The sequence below is a fragment of the Panthera uncia genome, chromosome B1 (genome assembly GCF_023721935.1).
Source record: "Panthera uncia isolate 11264 chromosome B1, Puncia_PCG_1.0, whole genome shotgun sequence".
Taxonomy (NCBI): Eukaryota; Metazoa; Chordata; class Mammalia; order Carnivora; family Felidae; genus Panthera; species Panthera uncia.
Window position 1 is genome coordinate 13,175,165 of NC_064811.1, and position 22,660 is coordinate 13,197,824.

Below are 22,660 nucleotides of genomic sequence, written 5' to 3' on the forward strand. Positions count from 1 at the left end.
ATTTCCCCCCTCTCTCCCCCTATCTGTGCGCCTGGCATTTGAAGTCAAAGTACATCATTCAAAAGGCACTAGGGTGCCATTGGAATATTTCACAAATGGATATGACCATGGACATCACCAGTTGGCTGAATGAATGCTTTCAAGCCCACCACCACTCATGTCAATGGTGTGTTCTTCTCTGACCTTCAAATAGAGCAGACTCTCCAGCTGCCCGTTTCCTGGTTATCTGCCTAGGGTCTCAGTGAGTTCCTCCCAGGAAGGACTCTGAGCCACTCCTGGTGTATTCTAAGTTATCCAACCCTAATTCACACTCCTGGTTTCCCCATCAGGCTCCAGTTCAGTCCAGCACTCTCTATCCAGAGCCAAAGTGGCCTGGGCATAAGGTATGCACAGAAAAATAAATAGTTCTGCTTCTTCTGCAACCATCCATCATAAAAGTCTCCTCCCAACTCCTCCCAAGCAAATAGCTGGTTATTTTAAACTTGTGTTCACATTAGGTCTTCATCTTTCATCTTCCAGGCAGCTAACCTCTTCTGGATTGTTTCTATTTTAAAGGAACACCCACGCCCAGGAAATCTCCTGGCAGGGAATATTCAAAGTCATCCTCAAGTTCAGTTGACAATCTTTCAAAAGTAGCATTATGTACATCTTAAAATAGAACACCTAATGCAATGGGGTTTTGCTGAAATGATTACAGGGGACTGTAATAGATACTATAAAGTCACCTTACATTTATAGAATCTTGAACAGTTTTGAAAAGCGCCTTCATACACATTCTTCTGTTCATTACCAAAAGTCCCTGGGGTGTGGAGCCAAGCAGGGATTATAGCCACCATTTTACTAATGAGAAGCAGTATGGAATGATATCATGGGCCCTGATGCTACTCTTTGGGCCTCAGTTTCCCTACCTGCAGAATGAACATAATAATGACACTTGTCTTTTAGGGTTGTTGTGTGACCGTGTAAAGCACTAAGTTCTTGGCACATAGTCAGGGCCTTATCAGATTAATAAGGAAATTGATCTCAGGTTTGTGGATTTGCCTGAGGTCCCCAAGTAGGTCTAGGGTACAGCTGGGGTGGAATCCATGTCCTAATCTCAGACAGGAGCTGTTGCCCTCCCTATGCTGTCTTCCCAGGATCAGCAGATCTCAGTCTGATTCTCGGCCAGGAATCTCTCCACAGAGTGACTCTTCGGGGCAGCCTGCCTGTTCCATGTCAGATAGAACCAGACCCCTCTACTCACATCACACAGAGACACTGCAGTTGTTCAAGGGCTTAGTGATTATTTGTCTGCCCGCCCTCAGGACAGCTGACACCCTTGGATTCATATGATCCAGTTATGGTACTTGGTGACAGCTACCCGGCAAAGTGCACAGGGCCTCCTGTGACCAGGGGACACTTCTCAAGCCTGGGAAAGTGTTGGAGTACCCCTCATCTCCCTTCCTAACAGTCTTGGCGATTTCGACTTGGGACCTTTCACTGTGGTCCTTCCCTTTGCCGATGAAGTCATCGTCAACTTTCAGTGTCCAGGCAGATGGCAGCAGATGTCACTCCTCTGTGGAACCTTCCTGGACTCCCCTTGGCAGAAACCTGCCTCTCCCATATTGGCTTCAAAGAATCTTCCTGCCATTATTACAGTATTTCTCATACCGGGTTATTATTTAAATAAAAATTTATTTCCCCCACTTGCAATGGAACTCTCTGAGGACCAACTCTCTGAGGATCTCATTTACCCCAGCATCCAGCCCCCCTGCCCTGCACAGACACTACACAGAAATATTTGTTGAGGCAAAAAAGGCTTGAATAATAATTACCACAAATGACTCTCCTTTCTCTTCTGGAGAGGTATAGGCACAAGAATATGAAAAGTTCTCCCTTATCTTCCCTAGTTCACTGTGACCCAGGCAACAGAGGAGTCTTCCAGAAAAAAAAGAAAGTTTTCCTTCAGAATTAGCAAGACTGACATGGCTTTCTGAAACCCAGAGAATAAAACTATGAATCTAAGAGAATCAAAGAGACTTGACATGAGAGACAAGGACAAAAGTTTCAGCAGAGTCCCAGCTAACTGTCCCAAGGACAGAGCCACACCCAGGCTTGGCAACCCTCCCTCTGCATGTTCTGGGAGTGGAAACAGCTCGATTCTCAATTGGCGTTATTATTTATATCTTCTTGACTCTCTGCACTGCTTTGGCAGAAGAGTCAATGGCCTAAACTAAAACTCCTGAATATTTTTTTTAAGTTTATTTATTTATTTTGAGAGAGAACACATTCAAGTAGGGAAGGGGCAGAGAGAGAGAGAGAAAGAGAGGGAGGGAGAGAGAATATCAAGGAGGCTCCGCACCACCAGTGCAGAGTCCAATGCGCAGCTCGAACTCATGAACTACAAGACCATGACCTGAGCTGAATTCTCAGATGCTTAACCTACTGAGCCAGCCAGACACCCCAGAATGCCTGAGTCTTTTTTTTTTTTTTAACGTTTTATTTTTTTGAGACAGAGAGAGCATGAACGGGGCAGGGGCAGAGAGAGAGGGAGACACAGAATCGGAAGCAGGCTCCAGGCTCTGAGCCATCAGCCCAGAGCCCGACGCGGGGCTCGAACTCACGGATCGCGAGATCGTGACCTGAGCTGAAGTCGGACGCTTAACCGACTGAGCCACCCAGGCGCCCCAGAATGCCTGAGTCTTGAACAAACTTAAATTTTATAGCCCCCAGTTCAGCAAGAATATCTTTGGGGAAGTGGCGTGCTGTCCCTGTTTCCACCTCTGGATGACCAGCCAGATGGTTCAATCCCCTCTGAGCCTTCTCTTCAAGACTCTGCCCCTTGCGGGTTCCTGTGTAGTGAAAGCTATCACTGCACAGCAGAGGGCCACTAACATATTCTCTGCACCAGCCTCAGAGAATCTCTAGGACTTTGTCTCTCTAGAGCCTGAGCAAAGCTTCGACTCCCTTGGCTGGCATATAGTTGGCTTGTCAAAAATATTTTAACTAAATTCTAAATTTTCTCTTACTGGTCATGTTCAGAAAGTTTTGTAATGTGCTGTGTTGGCCAAGTTGTGGGGAAACAGGCACTCACATGAGCTGCCATTGGGAGTGTGCCATGGGACATCATCAATGGAAGGCAATGTGGCATAACTATCAAAGTTAAAAAATCACATGCCACTGGAGCCAGAAAGTTCTGCAATCATGAGTTGGCACCTACTGAGCATTTCCACATGCTGGGTACTTTCTGACACTGTACATATATTAATTCATTTAGTTCTCACAAAAGCCCTCTGAGATAGATGGTATCATTGCCCCATTTTACGGATGAAGAAGCTTAAGCAAAGAGACTAAATCATTTGTCTGAGATTCTCTAGCCAGTAAGAGCCCAAGCATCTGGTTCAGGGGTGAGCTTTCCTAACCACTATACTACACTATATCCCACTACAGAGCTATCCAGTGAAGTAGTCCCTGTAAGGGAAAAACCAACCAAAATATCTATCATAAGGGAAAGGTTAAATATATTACGGTTTTTCTTTTTTAAAAAATGAGGTTGATATGGAGGTTTACTGCCGTGTTACAATCTCCTTAAATTTTCTCTATGAAATTTTAAGGTACAAAAAGTAGAGCACAAGGCAGTATGCTATCATTTGTAGAAAAAATAATATATTCATAATTATGCTTGCATACGCACAGTATAGCTCTGAGCAGATAGACAAGCAGATAGACAAGATAGGGAACTGGGGGGAGGAGGGATCCTTTTCATAGTATGCCTTTATATACCTTTTAAATTCTGTGCCACAAACATGGATTGATTATTTGAAAAGAAAACAAGTTAAAAGAACAAACTCTACCTGTAAAGTATATAATAGTTGCTTAATAGAAAACATAGTTTAATTTAATTTAAATTAAATTTAAATAGAAGTTTAATTCTATTTCTAAATGTCCACATAGTCTTAACACTGTTGATTTATGAATCTTTCTCTCCTCTAGCATCTAGCTCAGAGGCTGATACCTCCTAGCTATTCCACAAATGACTGGGGAATGAATGAATAATGTGCATGCAGAGTTGAACCAAATGGAACTGGTATTCTTCAAGGTTCCATGGGCAATTCTACGTAGGAGAGATACATACCACTCTCTAGAAACTGGGTTCATAAGGGACAATGTTCTAGACCAAGGAGGGTGGTAGGAGAGCCAAGTTTCATGGTGAACCAATTCATGGTTGTCAACATGCACTTGGATTTTGAACTTCTTCAGGGCTCTTAGCTACATCAGTGGTTCTCAACTGGGGGCAATTTTGTCCCTAAGAAACTCTTGATGACATCTGGAGACATTTTTGGCTGAGACATTTTTATTGGGGAGATGCTATTGGCACTTGGTGGGTAGTGACTGGGGATCAGGCAGAGAAACCCTGAGCTGCCATACCAGCTCTGGCCCTTATTCATCAGTCCTGGAACATACCTAGAATTTCTATGTTTGTGTATTGTCCCCTGAAAATGCAGCCAATGCACAATATTCCTGAGCTTATCAACCTTATTTTCACTGGAATCTCCTCACTCAGGATCCCAGCCAACTCCATCTGATCTCCCTGCCACAGTCAGTGTGAGGAGCTGAGAGATATTCAAATATTTGAGGAAGAGTCTTTCTGAGAAACTGCACAGTGTGCTGGCGGGAAGTTCAGCTGTCCCTGGGGCTAGCAGTTCTTCCAACAGAAGGCTCGCTCGTGAGGCTGGTTCTTGAGAAACTGCGGGAGAATGAAAATATCTGCCTACTTCTCAGGAAGACATCATCAGAAAGGATGGGTAGCCCCAGATCAGGAAGGACCAGCCCTACGGATGAAGGTGCCTTCAGCTTTCTCCTACAGGCTTATGTGGGAGCAATGAGGGCTGCTCAAGGATTCCCCCCAGTCTCTGGGTGTCAGGAAAGGAAACACAGGGAATCCTTGCCGCTCTTCTCAACCCCAAGACAGAGTTGAGGTCAGTTTTATCTGGGAGGCGTCTGGGCATGTGTTGATACTTTCACAAGAAGAGTAGAGGATCAGAACCATAGACAAGTAGTTCTGTTCTGTCCTGGCTGCTTGGATGCCTCTGACCATGGGCAAGTCACCCAACTGCTCTGTCATTCAGTTTCTTCCTCTGTAAAATGAGTACATTACAGGGTTGTTGTAAAACTCCAATGAAGTCATAGATGGGGACCGTGCTCTAGAACTGACCAGGTCCCATACAAATGTTGTTATTCAAGTCCTTATCCACCAGATTTTAGGCTCATTTTTACCCTGATGAATACATGGTTAAGTATGAGCAATCCCAGTGGGGCAAGCCAGGGGACTGTTGGCAGGATCAGGGCTCAAGCTCTGGAAGTCTGAGGTCGAGGAAGAGAAACTGCCTGTTTCTGTAGACACTCAGGCACACGGATGTGATGAATAAGAGATGGGTGAGGGTGAAACAATGAGATTCAGACCCACATGCGTTTTCCCACATGGAGTATGAAGCGGACTGAAAATTTAGGGCAGTAATAAGTAAAATTTTACAGTGGTGGACTTTTCATGGCTCCAGATGTGAAGGTTAATACTAGGAAAGCTGAAGCAAGAGGATCATCCAAGCCAGGGCGCTCAAACACTAACTTCACAGGAATTATCTGTTTTTGACATCATGCAACAAATGTTAAATGAGTGCCTGTGGTTTGCATTAAATTGTGCCCCCAGGGAGATATATTGAAGCCCTAGCCCCAATTACCTACTAAGGTGACCTTATTTGGAAATAAGATTTTGTGGATGTAGTTAGTTAAAATGAGGTCAAACTGCATTAGGGTGGGCCCTAAACCCAACAACCGGTGTCCTTAGAAGAAGGTCCTTAGAAGAAGGTCTTCCATAGCCAGACACATAGACACACGTGATGACAGAGGCAGAGCTTGGAGTGATGCATCTGCAAACCACAAGTGCCACAGGTTGCCAGCAGCCATCAGAAGCTGGTAGAGAGGCATGCAGGAGATTCTCCCTCAGAGCCTCAGGAAGGAACCAACCCTACTGACACCTTGATTTGGGATATTTCCCTTCCAAAACTGTGAGACAACACATTTCTGTGGCTTAAGCCACCAAGTGTGTGGTAATTCATCATGGCGTCCCTAGGAAAATAAAATAGCTTATCGTGAGCTGACAGAGGACAAACAGGAACCAGCTTCCGCCCTGGGGCAGAGTCCCTGAAAGGGCAGCATCGTGGGGAAGAGCTAGTATGAGAGTAACTGAAACCACAGAGGCGGAGGGGGGTGGCCAGACAGCATTATTACTATGCTTCCTGCTGGGCAGAACAGGAGGCCAGCTCTTGGTGAGTGCCCTTCTATCTGCCAGGCAAGCTGCTCTCAGAGAGGGAGAGAAGGTTTCATCTGACAAGCCTTGTTCTTTTTCAAACCACATGCATAATTACTTGGAACTCTATTTTCTTCACGGTTTGTGCAAATGGATTTTGTGGTGATTTTTTATTTTCCAGGCATTTTGGCAGCTCTGAGGGGGGAAATAAAAGACCCTCTTAATGCCAGCATGTGTCACTGGGGACGATAAAGTGCTGAAAGAAGAGAAATATCCTTAATTAAAGCAGAAAAAACGAGGTTACCTGGGTCTCTAAAATACTACAGCGCTGGCTGTCCAATTCCTGGGGCCTTTCTTTGCCTCTTCGGGGATGTACCTTATTCTGTTGGATAAATTCTTCCAGTCTTAAAACCTAAAATGGAAGAAAAGAAACGCTTGGTAATGGAAACAAAGTCCCATCTCCTGATGGGGTCATTAATCTGGGAAACCATTCTCCTGGGTCAATCAGTTCTGGGGACAGTGCTCCATTAGACAAATTCCAAACGTGCTTCTGGAAAGGGCATTTCTAATTGGCAAGTTGCTTCGTCTTCCTGGAATAGATGAGCCTATACTTCCTTTTAAATTATTTATATAAATACACCTATACTAGAGCTGCAGGGTGGTTTTCACTGGCTTTCATACCATTCCTGGAAGGTCACTCTATTTCTTTTTTTAAAAAGTTAGTTGGTAAAGAAAAGGAACAGTATTTAAGAATTATACCAATAAGGGGTGCCTGGGAGGCTCAGTTGGTTAAGTGGCCAACTCTTGAATTCGGCTCAGGTCATCTTACTGTTCGTGAGATCAATCCCCATGTCGGGCTCTGTGCTGACAGCACAGAGCCTGCTTGGGATTCTCTCTTTCCTCTCTCCCCGTCCCCTGCTCTTTCTCTCAAAACAAATATTAAAAAAAAGAATTATACCAATAAAATGAAACAGTGGCAGAAGGTGCTATTAAATTGTAGAGCCTTAATTATGATGATTATTATTAACCAATTAAGTGTAGAGTCTCAATTAAACAGACTGGCTTCTCTGCTCTAGACTTTGGGAAGAACAAGGCCTAGAACCATACAGGAAACTCAGATGTTGCTAACAAATCTTTGTAGGAAAGCTAGTGCTCCTCAGGCATCATACCAGGTATGAGGAGATAAGGGAGAGGGACAGAGTGAGAGCAAGATGGTAAGAGAATAAAATATAGCCCATGCTTTCTAGGAGTTGTCATCTTATGGAGGAGGCAGATACACGTTTATAATCACAGCAACATTCAGAAGACAAACTAATAACAGTACCTTTGATGCTGAGTTTGCTCTGTGCCAGGAACAGACCTAAGCATTTGACAGTATAAACTCCTCTAACCCTCACAACAATTACTGTGAGACACATACTACTGCAGAGAATTTACAGCAATAAACTCTGCCGAGGGGAGTCCAGGGCAGCTTTATGGGCACTGAAGGATGAATAGGAGTCCATCCGTGGCCGGGGTGAGAAAGGACATTCCAGGTGGTAGGAATAGTAGGTACAATGGCAGAGGGAAGGTAGGATGTGTGTGAGAATTGGAGGAAAGTTCCATGTCAGGGGCTCAGCATGAAGGAGTGGATGGGAGAAAACAGAGTCCTGGGGGGTAGTGGTGGAGAGTTAGGTTAGGCCCAAATTATGAAAAACATGGCGATTAAAAGATTTGGGAGAAGGAGGAGTGGGGCCTTGAGCATATCTGGGGTTTAGAATGCTAGTTCTGGAATTAGCCAGTCTAGGGAGAAGGTAGAGGCAGGGAGATACAGGCCAAGACTTTCAAGACTCCAGGCAACATCACAGAAGAAGAAGAAGATTATGCAACTACTTACACTACATCTTGCTAAGGCTTATGAAATACTCAAATGAGTTCTATGCACTTGTTCACACAATGTCTATAAGAGGTAAAGAAAAACAGAGCCTAGGTGAGCCATCCTGGGGGGCTGATAAAGACAGGGGAGGGGGACTGAGAGCCTTCTGTGGTAGGACACACAGGACTTGACAGCTGAGTGGATGTGAGGGTGGGCAGGGCAGGGACTACAGGTGAGGACAGAGGAGCAGGAGAGGAGGAGGTCAGGGCTGACGCTTCCATTTCTCGCTTTGGTAAGCGGGTGAATAGATGATGTCGCCACCAAGGCTGTGGAAGGAATGGAGGGTGACGGGCAGGCACTTTGTCAAGGTCAGCCTCTGGGTCACAGCAGCCCTCTGCAGATACTCATGTCCTGAGTGATCCTGGGGCATCAGAGACACGGCATACTGTGCTGCACATAGTGTTAGCATAACGGTTAAGAGTGGGGTCTTCAGAGCCGCATAACCTGGGTTGGAATCTGAGACCCACTACTCATTACCTGTGTGACTTTGAGGAAGTGACTTACCATCTCTGTGCCTCAGTTAACTCATCCGTAAACCACAGATCACAACAGCACCTACTGTGTGGCAGTTGTGAGGACTAAAAGTTGATATATGGAAACTGCTCAGGTAGTACCTGAACTAAACGAAGCACTTGACGAAACTCACTCTTGTCATTTTTTTAGGGGTTCTGAGGGGCATTCGGGGAAATCATCAGGTGGTGACCCCAGGGTCCCATGTCAGAAGGATAACTGGGCTGAAGCCTCCCTAAGTTCTTCAGCACAGAGTAGTCCAGATCCGGTGTAAAGATTGGCAGTATAACTCCAATCCAAGGGAGGAAAAGAGGAGTGAGAGCGAAACGGGCATCTTTGCTGTGCAGCCACCTGGGGCTGAGGTGGAACCAAAGCCTCCGGAACAGAGACTTCCCACCAGGACCTCTCCTCCAGAGCCCCTGATATATCAAGTTCAAGGCTTGGCACGTTCACCTTTTAGAAAAATGATAACTTGTGGCATAGAAAAACCGAATGTGTTTTTCTCCCTTCATCACTCAGCTGAAGGGAGAACACATCACAGACACCGCTGCAGGCCCCTGAGCTTCTCCCTGATCCACCACCCCCTCTCCCTTCTAGAAATAACCACCAGTTCAGGTTTTCTTCTCTCACCATGCATGTCTCCAGACCGAACTCCATTAGAGGTATCCTTAAACAATCCAGACTATTTTGCACACGGCTTCTATATTCTCAAAACCCCCCTAGGAGGTCGTAGTGCTCGATGAGGGCTGAGGAACCAATTTCGTGGGCTCCTGAGGGGACGGTGGACTCAGGGCTCATCTGGAATGTGTGAAGGAGGACAGGGGAAGTAAGGAAACCTCTTTACATTTTTTGAGGGTCTAATTAGGCTCAAGAACGAAGCCGGGGGGCACCTGGGTGGCTCAGTCAGTTAAACATCCGACTCCTGATTTCGACTCAGGTCACGATCTCACAGTTTGTGAGATTGAGCCTCGCATGGGGCTCTGTGCTGACACCATGGAGCCTGCTTGGGGTTCTCTCTCTCTCTCCCTCTCTCTCTCTTCCCCTCCCCTGCTCATGCTCTTTCTCTCAAAATAAATAAACATTAAAAAAAAAAAAAAAGAATGAAGCCTGTTTCCAGGCCCTCCCAAGAGTTCTTCCCCACCATAACATGGTCAACAGGTCTTTTAAACTTTGACTTGGTTTCTGGGTGGTCTGGGTAGGTGGACTTCCCTACCAAGCAAACTGTGATGTTCAGCTGGTCTACAGGCATTCTCTACCCCTTTCTCCCTTCCCTGCCTCCACTCTCGCTTCCCAGGCTGGTCACGTGATGCAGACATAACCAGTGGGAGGAAGAGTCAGTGGGAGCCCTCTGTGGAGGCTGGTGGTTTCCTGATGAAGTGGACAGGCCTGGTCTTCACTGCCTCTCCCCATTTCTTGGTGTAAATTTGGGTTCAACAATGAAGCAGTGACAGTCATTTTCCCAGTCTGGGGGAATCTGAGCTAATTTCTCCATTAGACACAGAAGGCACAGGGCCTAGGGCCCACAATACTTTTAGGAGCCACGACAATGCTTTAATTTCTTTTAAAGTCAGAAGGTAAAAATACAGCTTGGCTATATTCATCTTCATACCAATGTAGTCATAAAATATGCTTTTTGATATTTTTTCCAGTAGAGGAAGGAGCCCATGAAGGCAAAGCACCTAATACTCCTGAAAGTGAGGACAGAGCCCAGGAGGAGGCAGGACTATGGGAATCTCAGATGTACCAGGCCTGATATAATTTAGCCACAGAATCAACCCCAGAAGCCTCCTGCCTCCTTCTTTTATGTGAGACATTAAACGCCTCTTTGTTAACCTTCCATAAATCAGGCTCTCTGTTACTTGCAGCTAAATTTATGCCTCCTGAGACATATTTCTTGTCAGGATGAAGTCCTTTCCTTTCTGCTGAGGATGCTGAACGTACAGAAGTTGGGCCAGTTTTCTGAGATTCCTGGCATCTCAGTTAACCAAGACTCCCACCCAGAACCATCACTGCCAAGCACTGCATTAATTCAGGATTTACCTCGAGCAGAGAATTCTGGAGCTTCACATTTAGGGCTGCTTTCTCTTCTTCCAGCTGCTTGATTTCATTTTCTGATTTCTTCTTCACTTCCTCCAACTGTGCTTCTACTTCCTAAATGATGATTAGTAGAGTTATCCACACAAGTCACGAATGCATGGACAGGACATGTACCTATTCACACCCTGCCCTATTCCCAAAAGAGTTCAAAGAAGCTTACAATAAAGGTCACAGGATGCAAAATCAATACATAGAAATATGTTGCATTTCTATACACTAATAGTGAAGCAGCAGAAAGAGAAATTCAGAAAACAATCCCATTTACAATTGTACCCCACAAAATAAAATACCTAGGTATGAATTTTACCAATGAGATGGAAGTCCTGTACTCTGAAAACTATAAAACACTAATGAAAGAAATTGAGGATGACAGAAACAAATGTAAAGATATTCCATGCTCATGAATTTGGAGAACCAATATTGCTAAAATGTCAATACTACCCAAAGCAATCTACATATTTAATGCAATCTCTATCAAAATACTGACAGCATTTTTTTCAAAACTAGAACAAATAATCCTAAAATTTGCATGGAGCCATGAAAGACCGCAAATCGCCAAAGTAATCTTGAAAAAGAAAAAGAAAACTGGAGGTATCACAACCCAGATTCCAAGATATACTAGAAAGCTGTAGTAATCAAAACAGTATGGTACTGGCACAAAACAGAATAGACAGGCCAGAAATAAACCCAGAATTGTATGGTCAACTAATCCTTGACAAAGGAGGCAAGAATGTGCAATGGGAAAAAAGACCATCTCTTCAACAAATGGAGTTGGAAAAACTGTACATCTAGATGCAAAAGACTGAAACTGGACCACTTTCTTATACCATACACAAAAATAAATTCAAAATGGATTAAAGACCTAAGTGTGAGACCTGAAGCCATAAATATCCTAGAAGAAAACACAGGCAGTAATTTCTCTGACATCTACTGTAGCAACATTTTTCTAGATATGTCTCCTGAGGCAAGGGAAACAAAAGCAAAATAAACTACTGGTATTAAATCAAAGCAAAAAGCTACTGGAGCACCTGGGTGGCTCAGCTGGTTGAGCGTCCAACTTCAGCTCAGGTCATGATCTCATGGTTTGTGAGTTTGAGTCCCATGTTGGGCTCTTGGCTGACAGCTCAGAGCCTGGAACCTGCTTCAGATTCTGTGTCTCCCTCTCTCTGCCCCTCCCCCACTCATGCTCTGTCTCTCTGTCTCAAAAATAAATAAACATTAAAAAATTTCAAAACAAAAACAAAAAGCTATTGCACAGCAAAGGAAACAATCAATAAAACTAAAAATAACCTACTGAATGGGAGAAGACATTTGCAAATGACATATCTAATAAAGAGTTAGTATCCAAAATATATAAAGAACATACAACTCAACACCAAAAACACCCCCAAATAATCTATTGAAAAAATGGGAAGAAGAGGGGTGCCTGGGTGGCTCAGTGGGTTGACCATCCGACGTCAGCTCAGGTCATGATCTTGTGTTTGTGGGTTTGAGTTCTGCATTGCACTCTGTGCTGACAGCTCAGAGCCTGGAGCCTGCTTTGGATTCTGTGTCTCCCTCTCTCTCTGCCCCTACCCTGCTCGTCCTCTGTCTCTCAAAAAAATAAAACAAAATGTTAAAAAAAAATTTTAAATGGGAAGAAGAGGGGCAGCTGGGTGGCTCAGTTGGTTAAGCATCTGACTTTGGCTCAAGTCATGATCTCATGGTTAGTGAGTTAGAGCCCCACGTCGGGCTCTGCACTGACAGCTCAGAGCCTGGAGCCTGCTTGGGATTCTGTGTCTCTCTATCTCTGCCCCTCCCCTGCTTGTGCTCTCTCTCAAAAATAAATAAATAAACTTTAAAAAAATGAGAAGACATGAACAAATATTTCTCCAAAGATGACACACAGATGACTGACAGACACATGAAAAGATGCTCAGCATCACTCATCATCAGGGAAATGCAGATCAAAACCACAATGAGATACCACCTCATACCTGTCAGAATGATTTAAAAAATGCACAAGAAACAACAAGTGTTGCTGAAGATGTGGGGAAAAAATGAACCCTTGTGTACTGTTGGTGGGAATGCAAACTGGTATGGCCACTGTGGAAAACAGTATGGAGGTGCATCAAAAAAATTAAAAATAGAATTGCCATATGATCTAGTAATTCCACCTAGGTATTTAGCCAAAGAGTAAAAAAACACCAATTCAAATGGATACATGCACCCCTATGTTTATTGCAACATTAATTAAAAGATCCAAAATGGGGCACCTGGGTGGCTCAGTTAGTTAAGCGTTTGACTCTTGGTTTAGGGTCAGGTCATGATCTCACAGTTTCATGGGTTTGAGTCCCACATTAGGCTCTGCTCTGACAGCATGGAGCCTGCTTGGGATTCTCTGTCTCCCCCTCTTTCTGACTCTCCCCCACTTGTCTCTCTGTCTCTCAAAAATAAATAAATAAACTTAAAAAATAGCCAAATTATGGAAGCATCCATGTGTCCATTAATAGTTGAATGGATAAAGAAGATGTGCTGTATATATATAAAACTCAGCCATAAAAAAGAATGAAATCTTGCCACTTGCAGCAATATTGATGGATCTAGAGAGTATAATATTAAGTGAAATAAGTCAGACTGACCATGACTTCACTCATATGTGGAATTTAAGAAACAAAACAAATATACAAAAAAAAAAAAAAAGAGAGAGAGAGAGAGAGAGAGAGAGAGAGAGACAAACCAAAAAACAAACTCTTAACTATAGAGAACAAACTGATGGTTACCAGAGGAGGTGGGTGGGGGGATGGGTGAAATAGGTGAAGGAGATTAAGACTACATTTATTATGATAAGCACCGAGTAATGTATAGAATTGCTGAATTACTATATTGTATCCTGAAACTAATACAACACTGTATGTTAACTATATTGGAATTAAAAATTTTTTTAATAATTCATTTTTAAAAAGTTGCTGGGATGAGCAAGTCCAGAATCAGCAGCATTTTATATAAACCATTACTTCACTCCTGGCACCAATTTAATTTTGTACCTCAGCTCAGCTTTTAATATTACTTAAAGGAAATAACTGCAAAGTTATTAAATTCTACTTCAAGTTAAAAAAAAGAAACTTAATCATAAAATACTTCAGGAAAATAGAAATTAGAGATACATAAGCAGGTCAAAAGAAAACAAATATGAAGATCATACCCAAAATCTGACCTATATTGGAGAGGGCATGGTAGACACCCAGGTTTAAGTTTTGTAGTGTCAAATGAGAAAAGAGAATGCTCATTAATGACACAACTCTCAGTGTTCCATAAGTCAAGAAGCCAACTACATTCTCAGATGCAGGGAAATATTAAAATCAGAACAAAGTCTTCCTGTGGTCTTCTCAATAGCTTCCATACTTTAGTCAAAATGTTGAGGCTCACAGGGTTGCTTCCTCCACAGTTTCTCACCATAGACTGACAACCTCACATAGAAGATCCAGGTAGAGGAACATTCTGGAGACCATGTGAGTGGCACAGTCTTTTATCTATGTGATCTGGAGCACATTTCCTAATTTCTCTGTGACTCAGTGTGTTCCTTCCATGCCCAGCACAGTGCCAGCAGGTGAGGGGTGGATAAATAAGTAGTGAGGGACCCATAAATAAGAAGTACTACTCTTATTCTGACAGATGCATAGTATTTCAAATTTAGCTTATTTTGAGGGAGTGGAGGAAATATTCTGTTCCTCTTAGCTGGCCTTTATAAGTAGAAAACAGATCATTCATTCAACAAATACTTACTGAAACGTACCATGTGCCAAGCACTGTTCTCAGAGCTGGGGATAAAAACAGATGAAACATTTGGACGCACCCCGCATGGGGCTCCACATCCACATAATATTTTCTCTCTTTATCCCTCTTCCCCCTTTATTCTCTCTCTCTCTCTCTCTCTCTCTCCCACACACACACTCAAAAAGAAAAAAAAAAAAAAAACGGATGAAACATCTACTCACCAGGAACTTACATTGGCATAAAAGAGACAGGCATCAAAGTCAATAGGATCAACATAGTATACAATATTGTATGATGACAAGTGCCAAGGAGAAATAACAAAGCAGGAAAGGGGGCTATGGAAGGTCGAGGCGTTGGGTTCAGTTCACATAGGTTGGCCAAAGAAGTCCTCAGGAGAAACGACTCTGGAGTAAAGGCTTGTGTTAAGTGAGGAGGCTAACCAATGAGATGTCTTGGTGTGAGCCCTCCTGGACCTGCACAGACCCTGGCATGTTCTAAGCGCAGACAGGAGGCCACTTGGCTGGAATGGAATGACCGAAGGGGGGGGCAATGAGGTTAGAGGACACGGGGGAGACCACAGGAAGCCTCATACGTTGTGGTAGAGACAGACGAGTAAGATGAAGGCCAGCCAACAGCTGGAAAGTAGAGTGAGATGATTCGGCGTTAACACGGTCACTTGGTTTCTGTCTTGAGGGCAGACTGAAGGGGGGACGGGGCAGGCGGGGCAGCAGGCAGGCCAGCGTGGAGGCTGCTACAGTAACCAAGGCAGGAGCAGAAGGGGGCAGGACTGAGGCAGCAGCGTGGCTGGTGACGGGCATAGAACCACGGATGTTTTCTCAGTGTTCGCTGCAAGGACCTGCTGTAAAGGGAGGAGTCACGGACAACATCAGGGTTTCTAACCTGAGCGGGGTGGAGGAGGATGGTGCCACCATGAACACAGACAAGGAAGCAGGTTTACGGTCAGCAGGAGGAGCTCGGGGACCTGCTGAGTTTGAGACCTCTGTGAGATGTCCTGTGTGCAGGTGGACACATGGGTCTGGAAATCAGGGGAGAGTTCTGGATTGCAGGTATGCATTTGGGAGTCAGCATACAGAACGTATTACACCATGTATTTGAATGAAAATGCTAGAGAGAGAATAAAAAGGAAAAGTAGGAGAGATTCAAGAACTGAGCCCTGGGACATTCAAGAATATCCCGTGAAGTTGAGGTTATAGTATCTGAGAGCTACCTGGAGTGTAGTTCTTCTATGCTGTCAATTGATTACAGACCTTTATGCTCTCATTGAGAGATGGCCATAGTGATACCAGCTGACATTTACCCAGTGCATGCCATCTGCTGCTCCTTTACACAAATAATCACTTTGATCCTTATGAAAACCCTATCAACTGGGTACCAGTGTTAATGGTCATTATATAATGAAGAAATGAAGCTCTAAGAGGTTAAGTGATTTGCCCAAGGTTGTGCAGCCAGTAAGTGGAGAAGTCAAAGTTTGAACTCAGGGAAGGCTGGCTGCTTGGCTGCACTTCTTCCCCGCCATCCTAAGGGAAATGTGGCATGCAGCACAGGCAAACGCCTGACTTAAAGGCCATCCTACTTCTGCTACAGCAAAGCTGAGGGAGGTCCTGTGGGCAGGCCCCAGATGCTCCCCAAAGCAGGGTGAAGAAGCTGGAAGTCCAGTCTTCAGAAACTGGAGCCTTGTTCTGTTTCCAAGGAGTGTCAGCACTTGAGCTGACATATGAGAATGTGGAGAGGCAAAGGCTTATGTGATGGGGGATGACCTGGGGTTAAATGGAAACCTATCATTCATTCATTCAACCAACCAAAATTAACTGAATGTCTATTACAGGCCAAGTATTGAAGAGGCTAGAGATATAGTGACTATGTACTCGTAAATGTTTAGCTGGCTTCCAACCAATCAATTTGATTTGTAGCATTTGTTAATTTCTGTGGCATAAGAACTCCTACTGTGGCCAATTTCAAGCTACTGCCATGATGTCACTGAACACAGAATTGGGAAAAGATGTAACAATTGTCTCTTAGGAGTCAGTACAAGTTGACTCTAACACACCACTGGAGGTAGTAGTGAACAGGGTATCCCAGTGGGGAAAACAAGTAGCAAATAGGTGATTACAATGAAGTGTAGTAACAGCCAAGCTAAGGTAGGTACAGAGGGGACCACGTACCAAACACTAGGCCAGGCAAGTGACAGCTTCTAGAAAGATCAATATTTAAACCAAGACCAATAGGATCAGCAAAAACGAGGCAAAATGAGACAGATGAATTTGGGAGTTGGTGGGGGAGTGTTCCCCATCAAGGAAGAGCTATGCATTAAGGCCAAGAAGGGAAAGGATTTGTCATGAATGAGGAAGGACCTAAAAGGCTGGAAGGCAGAATTAAACCGGGGAGAGGTGTGAGATGAAGCAAGAGAGTCAAACAGGAGTCCAGTGATGTAGGGTCTTAAAAAGCCACATTAAGGAATTTGAACTACACTGTGAAGACGATAGAGGGCCTTTGGAGAGTTTGAAACCAAGGCTGAGTTTTCAGAAGATCCCCCCTGGAATGGAGACTGGGTTCAAGGAAGTGGGAGAGGGGACACAGGGAGACCAGTAAGGAGATCATCGCATGGTCTGGCAGGAAATGGTGGGTGACTGGATCATTGTGCTACCACCGAGGATGGAAGGAAATGGAGATATTTCAGGGCCATCAAAGGAGTGGACGACATGGGCTTGATGACTGGCTGAATGTAATGCATGAAAGACAAGTCATGTCTGACTCCTGGGTTTCTGACTCGGGCATCTAAAAAGATGCTGCTATTGATCACCTGGAGGACACACTTTGCACTTCCTGTGGGGCCAAGTCCAGGTCAGGCCAGTGGCCCTGGGGTCAGTCACTTAGAAGAAAAGAGGGAAGTGATTAGATTATAAGGTCACATGAGGTGGACACTTAGCATGCGTACAGTCTCTTCAGTGAATCTATGATCCCTCTTGCATGGCTTGTTGTTCGGAGAGATCACTTGCAAAAAATATATATATATAAATTATCCTTTTGTCCCAAGAACCATCAGAAACAAAGCCATCCCCCCAGCAAAGTTTTTGTTTTCTTTTTTCTTTTTTTTTTTTTTTACTTCATTGATTAACTTCTCAGTCAGTGAAGCTTTTGTTGAAAAGTTTTGTTTAACATGCTTCCTGGTGCAGATACTCACTGACTTTGCCAAAGCATGTTCACTACAACGACAGTGTAGACTCCTGTGAGACAGATTCTTAGCAGAAAGCAATGGCTATTTCTAATTTTATGCAGCCCACCTTCCCAGGGTCCATGTAATCAATCACAGCTTCAGTTGTCGCCTTGACAAATGGACCTAAAGTGGAAAAAAATGTCCCCACAGATGGAAATAGCTGATTTCATTAATAATTTTTGGAGATATTTCAGTAAGCTTCATTTTAGGTGCTGAATAATGAGACTTACTGTCAGAAGATGAATGGTTCTGGGTTGCCTCCAGAACACAGATTGGAAAGAAAGCATCCCCATAGCCAGCTCAGGCCAAAGTGAACCTGAGGATTTCAGCAGGAAATTTTAACATCCTCCCAGCTAGGCAAAGAGGAAAAACAACTACCAGGATATGAACATGAGAAAAAGGAGACTAGTGCTTTCAAATCTAAAAATTGCAGCTTCCTATCCATACCTGGAACAGGGTTCCATGAGCCATTAATTTACAGAATTCACAGAGCACTTCCAGAAACTCTGTTCTCACTGAACTCTCATGGTACGCAGGGAAAAAGCTTTAGTACATCCATTTCACATGGAAGAAATCCCATAAGGTAGAAGCAGGACTCACACCCATCTTCTGCTTCCTTGTCTAGATTGTCCACAATTACAGGTAATTTTTAAAAAAAGACACAGGAAGGAGCCACTGTAATGGGAACAATAAATGAGCAACCACAGAAAATTACCAAACAGACCTTTCAACTGGGGTTTTAAAGGAAAACGTATTAACTGTTTTTCAGGAAGAAAAATTATGATTTGGAATGCACTTATAGTAAAGCCCATGAAAGAGTCAGTACAAAACCTAAGCCACCTAAGCCACCTAAGTGACCTAAGTCACTCTGAGCCACCATTAGCGATCACCATGACACCAATATTAATCAATATGTGGGGCATATGGCTCTATAAAGGGTCACCCTTCAGTAGTAGGGCTGGAGCAGCACTAGCGTAAACCCTACTCTAAACTCATCCCAACAAAGCTTAAAAATAAGTCAGGAAAAATGGTAAATTTTCTGTTATATGCATTTGACCACAATGAAAAAAAAATGTCTGGAAAAGATGTGGCCGATTCACAAGTAATTTAACTTCTCGGCTTGCCAAAACATTTAGCACTCATAAAAGGATGCTTTAAAAAATCCATACTTCCAACAAGTTAACATTCTTTTTTATTTATTTATTCATATTTGAGAGAGAGAGAGAGAGAGAGAGGGAATGCATGAGTGGGGGAGGGGCAGAGAGAGACAGAGACAAGAGACAGAATTCGAAGCAGACTCCAGGTTCTGTGCTGTCAGCACTGAGCCCAATGTGGGGCTTGAACTCACAAGCCTTGAGATCATGACCTGAGTCAAAGTACGACCCTTAACCGACTGAGCCACCCAGGCGACCCAACAAGTTAACATTCTGAATGTCCAGCATCCAATTAAAAATTACTAATAGAGGCTGCAGGGGCCAGAAATGTAAAAGCTGGGGGGCGGCACACAGAGTCAGTAAGAGGGACACAAGGGCAAAAGCCGGCCACCTCGCTGTGCCAGCCCTGCTGCCCTGAGGAGCTGGGCTGGAAGGCAGGCAAGCAGGTACCTCCTCCATGTCTGTGTGAAGTCCCCAGAGCCTGGAAGGTGCCTACCATGTGTGACTGCGGACCCCTTGGAGCTGTGGCTTCATCCCACCCAACCCCATCGTCCCTCTGTCTTGAGGCTCCATCTGGCCAGGAGCTGGGTGTCTCTATTTGCATTCAATTTAAGTTCACCCAACTACAGAGCAGGCCCTCACTGCGTCCAGGGGCGTACCCTGTCCTGTTCATTGGCACAGTGCTTTAAGGCATAGGTGCTAAATGAACATTTGTTCAAATATTACTCTCTACCACATAGCACTATATTGAGTCCGACTGTTTATTTAAATATAACCTGTCCTAAAGAACAATGCATTTGTTAGTGCAAAATACCTACTGGGCACCGACTAGATTGAGGGGTTCAGTCCCCGGGCCCACCAAGTTCACATTCTAGGAGATGGACTACAATCAAGCAAAGCAATCACAGTGGCTCTAAAAGCCAACTGGGGCTGGTATGTGAGCTCAGGGGATGGAGGGACCAAGCTGGGCACTGGGCTAGTTTGTGGGGGGAGGTCCTCTATGTGGGGATTCTCAGGGGGGGTCCCCAGGAGGCCCAGAAGCATGGAGATGGGGAAGATCGCTTCAGGGGAGGTGGCCAGCAAAGGAGGGGGTGACACACAGGCCTGGTGGCGGGGGGAGCTCCCCAGGGTCAGGCAGAGTGAGAAGCATGTGCCCTGGAAGCTAGAAGTCCAAACATGGCCAGGCAGGATGCAGTGAATATACGTAGTCATTGCTCAGTCTCCTGGGAAAAGGACAACAGACAGCAGCCAGGTGCACAGGAGCTCAGCTGGGGTGACAGATGCGCTGGGAGGAGGGAGGAGGGAGGACACTTTGGTTTGGGGCATGAGCAAGTGGGAGAATGGGGCCACCTGCTAACGGGGAGTCAGGGGGACTATCTCTGTGGATTTGTGCACCTTTGTCCCAAGGTGTTTCCTTCATTTTCACAGTGGAAAGCAGACGTCTACGAAGGCTTCTGCAGGTGCTGTGCTGCCATGCTCCCTTCGGGCTGACTGTCCTGTGACACCCGCAGAACTCTGTTCCCTCAGTAACGCTGCAGCTGCCTCCAAGCCACCCCCTCAGCCTGCCACCCTGCAGTCAGCACTCCGGCTGCGGTCCGGCTGAGGAGTGTGACGTGAACAGGGTGAGCTCATCTTCAGTTTTCTCTTGTGGAATCGAAATGCCTGACTTTGAGAGTGTGGCTCGGGCCATCACCTACAATCAAAAAAAACCCCACTTCCTTGCAGGAAAACTTCAGGGTTATTTTCTGTAAAAGAATTTCCCAAAGATACGTTTTCATTAGCCCTGAATGAATGTACTCCTCTGTCTGTGGGGCCAGACATGATGGGGCATGTAGGCAGGTGTTCTGGTTGTAGATGGATTTGGGTTGAACTGTCTGATCCTATGCCACCTGGGTTCTTCAGTTCAAGTGGAGAGGCTAGCCTTGGCCAACCTGAGCAAGAGGGAACCTGTCGGGAGGCAGGCTTTTGGGGGTCCCAGCTGGGGCCATGCCTCAGAATGGCCTTGGGTGGTTGCCTGGAGGGAAAACCCGCCATGAGACCCTTGGTCCTGGAGTTCACTTCTCTGCGAGAGTGTCCAGGGGAGTATGGGAGGACCTCAAGGCTGCCCCAAGCTGATGTGGAGGAAGGAGACACTGACCTTTGGGGTTTCCAGGTGGGCTGACCGCCACACTATTCTTCCTCTGTAGCTGTACTCTGATAATGGGAATGAGGGCAGAGGTCATCCTCAAGCCGGAAACTGGGGGGAGTAGGTGGGGAGGGGAACGTGTGTCTCACATCAGTGGAGCACACCAGCCCACCGGCAGAGCCAGCCAATCCATCCTGGGCTGGAAACCCGGTCAGGTTCCCTCTAGAGGGTGGGGAGTGGTGTTGGGTGGGATGAAGCCTAGGATGAGGACACTAGTAAGACAGGGCCTTTTTCCCTTTAATGCTTATTTATTTGTTTGGAGAGAGAGAGAGAGAAAGAACATGAGCATGGCAGGGTAGAGAGAGAGTGAGAGAGAAACCCAGGCAGGCGCGACACTGCCAGCTGGGGCTGGATCTCACGAATAGGAAGATCATGACCTGAGCTGAAACCAAGAGTCGAATGTTCAACCAACTAAGCCACCCAGGCACCGCAAAACAGGGCCTTTTGATTTAAGTTTTGAGCAAGTCCAACATCAATACCAACCATCCCAGTAAGCCCGTCCCTACTGATTTCGACCAGCATACACCAAATTGGCCAAATGCACTTGACACACAGAAACAGGCATCTCCTGAGGACTCCCCATTTCCAACCAGAGTTTTGATCACTACAGGGCTCTGATCCATCCTTAGGGGTAAATTCAGCAAACAGCATGTTTTTAGTTGTCATGTGTCCTCATTGTTGCCTGCAGGGAAGAATGCCACGATGGTGTGACTTTCCACGCAGTTTGTCCTCTATTTCCCAGTTGTGTCTGGCCAGACTGAGCGGCTGTAGCTCTGTCTGGGCCTCAACGTGCTCCCTCTGGTTTGGGCACATGTCTGGGACTGCACTTGCTAGCCACACTCCTGTAGACCCACTATCTGCTGACGCACCAGATTTAAGAAGATCCAGGGTCTCATAACAACACCCAAAATATCCAGGATATGATTAAGAATACTCATCATACCAAGGACCAGGAAAATGTCATCTTGTACAAGTCAGACAATCCAAAGATGCCCAACACCAAAATGACATAGGTGTTGGGATTACCTGATGTATTGTAAAGTAGCCATCATAAAAAATGCTTCAACTGGCAATCACAAACATGCTTGAAACAAAAGAACAATAATAGGTCTCAGCAAAGAAACAAAAGATACAAAGAAGAACTATCTTGAAAATTTAGAACTGAAAAAATACAATAACTGAAATTTTGAAAATACCATAAATAGGCTCAATAGCAAAAAGGAGAGGAATCTAGAAGAGAGTCATAAATTTGAAGACAGAATAACAGAAATTACTTTATCTGAACAAGAGAGATAAAATGACTGAAAAAAAAAAGGAAAAAAAGAACAGAACCTGTGAAAATGCAGCAAAAACTCTAACATTTGCCAAATTGGAATCCAAGAATGAGAAAAGAAAAAAGTGGGAATGAAAAAGTATTTCAAGAAAAAATGGATGATAATCTCCCAAATGTGCCAAAAGATATAAACCTAAAGATTCAAGAAACTGAGAAAAACCCAAACAGGATAAACCCAAAGAAATTCAC

General features: G+C 44.8%; 1 protein-coding gene across 1 annotated transcript in view; it reads right to left on the reverse strand.

Annotated features, from left to right (window-relative positions):
- FAM184B (family with sequence similarity 184 member B) overlaps positions 1 to 22,660 on the reverse strand; it is a 154,045-nt gene that overhangs the window by 41,468 nt on the left and 89,917 nt on the right. Inside the window, exons 6-7 of the mRNA XM_049630365.1 lie at positions 10,752 to 10,862; positions 6,591 to 6,698 (exon numbers count right to left, since the gene is read on the reverse strand). Coding sequence (XP_049486322.1) covers positions 6,591 to 6,698; positions 10,752 to 10,862 — 219 coding nt within the window. The remainder of the gene's footprint in view (positions 1 to 6,590; positions 6,699 to 10,751; positions 10,863 to 22,660) is intronic.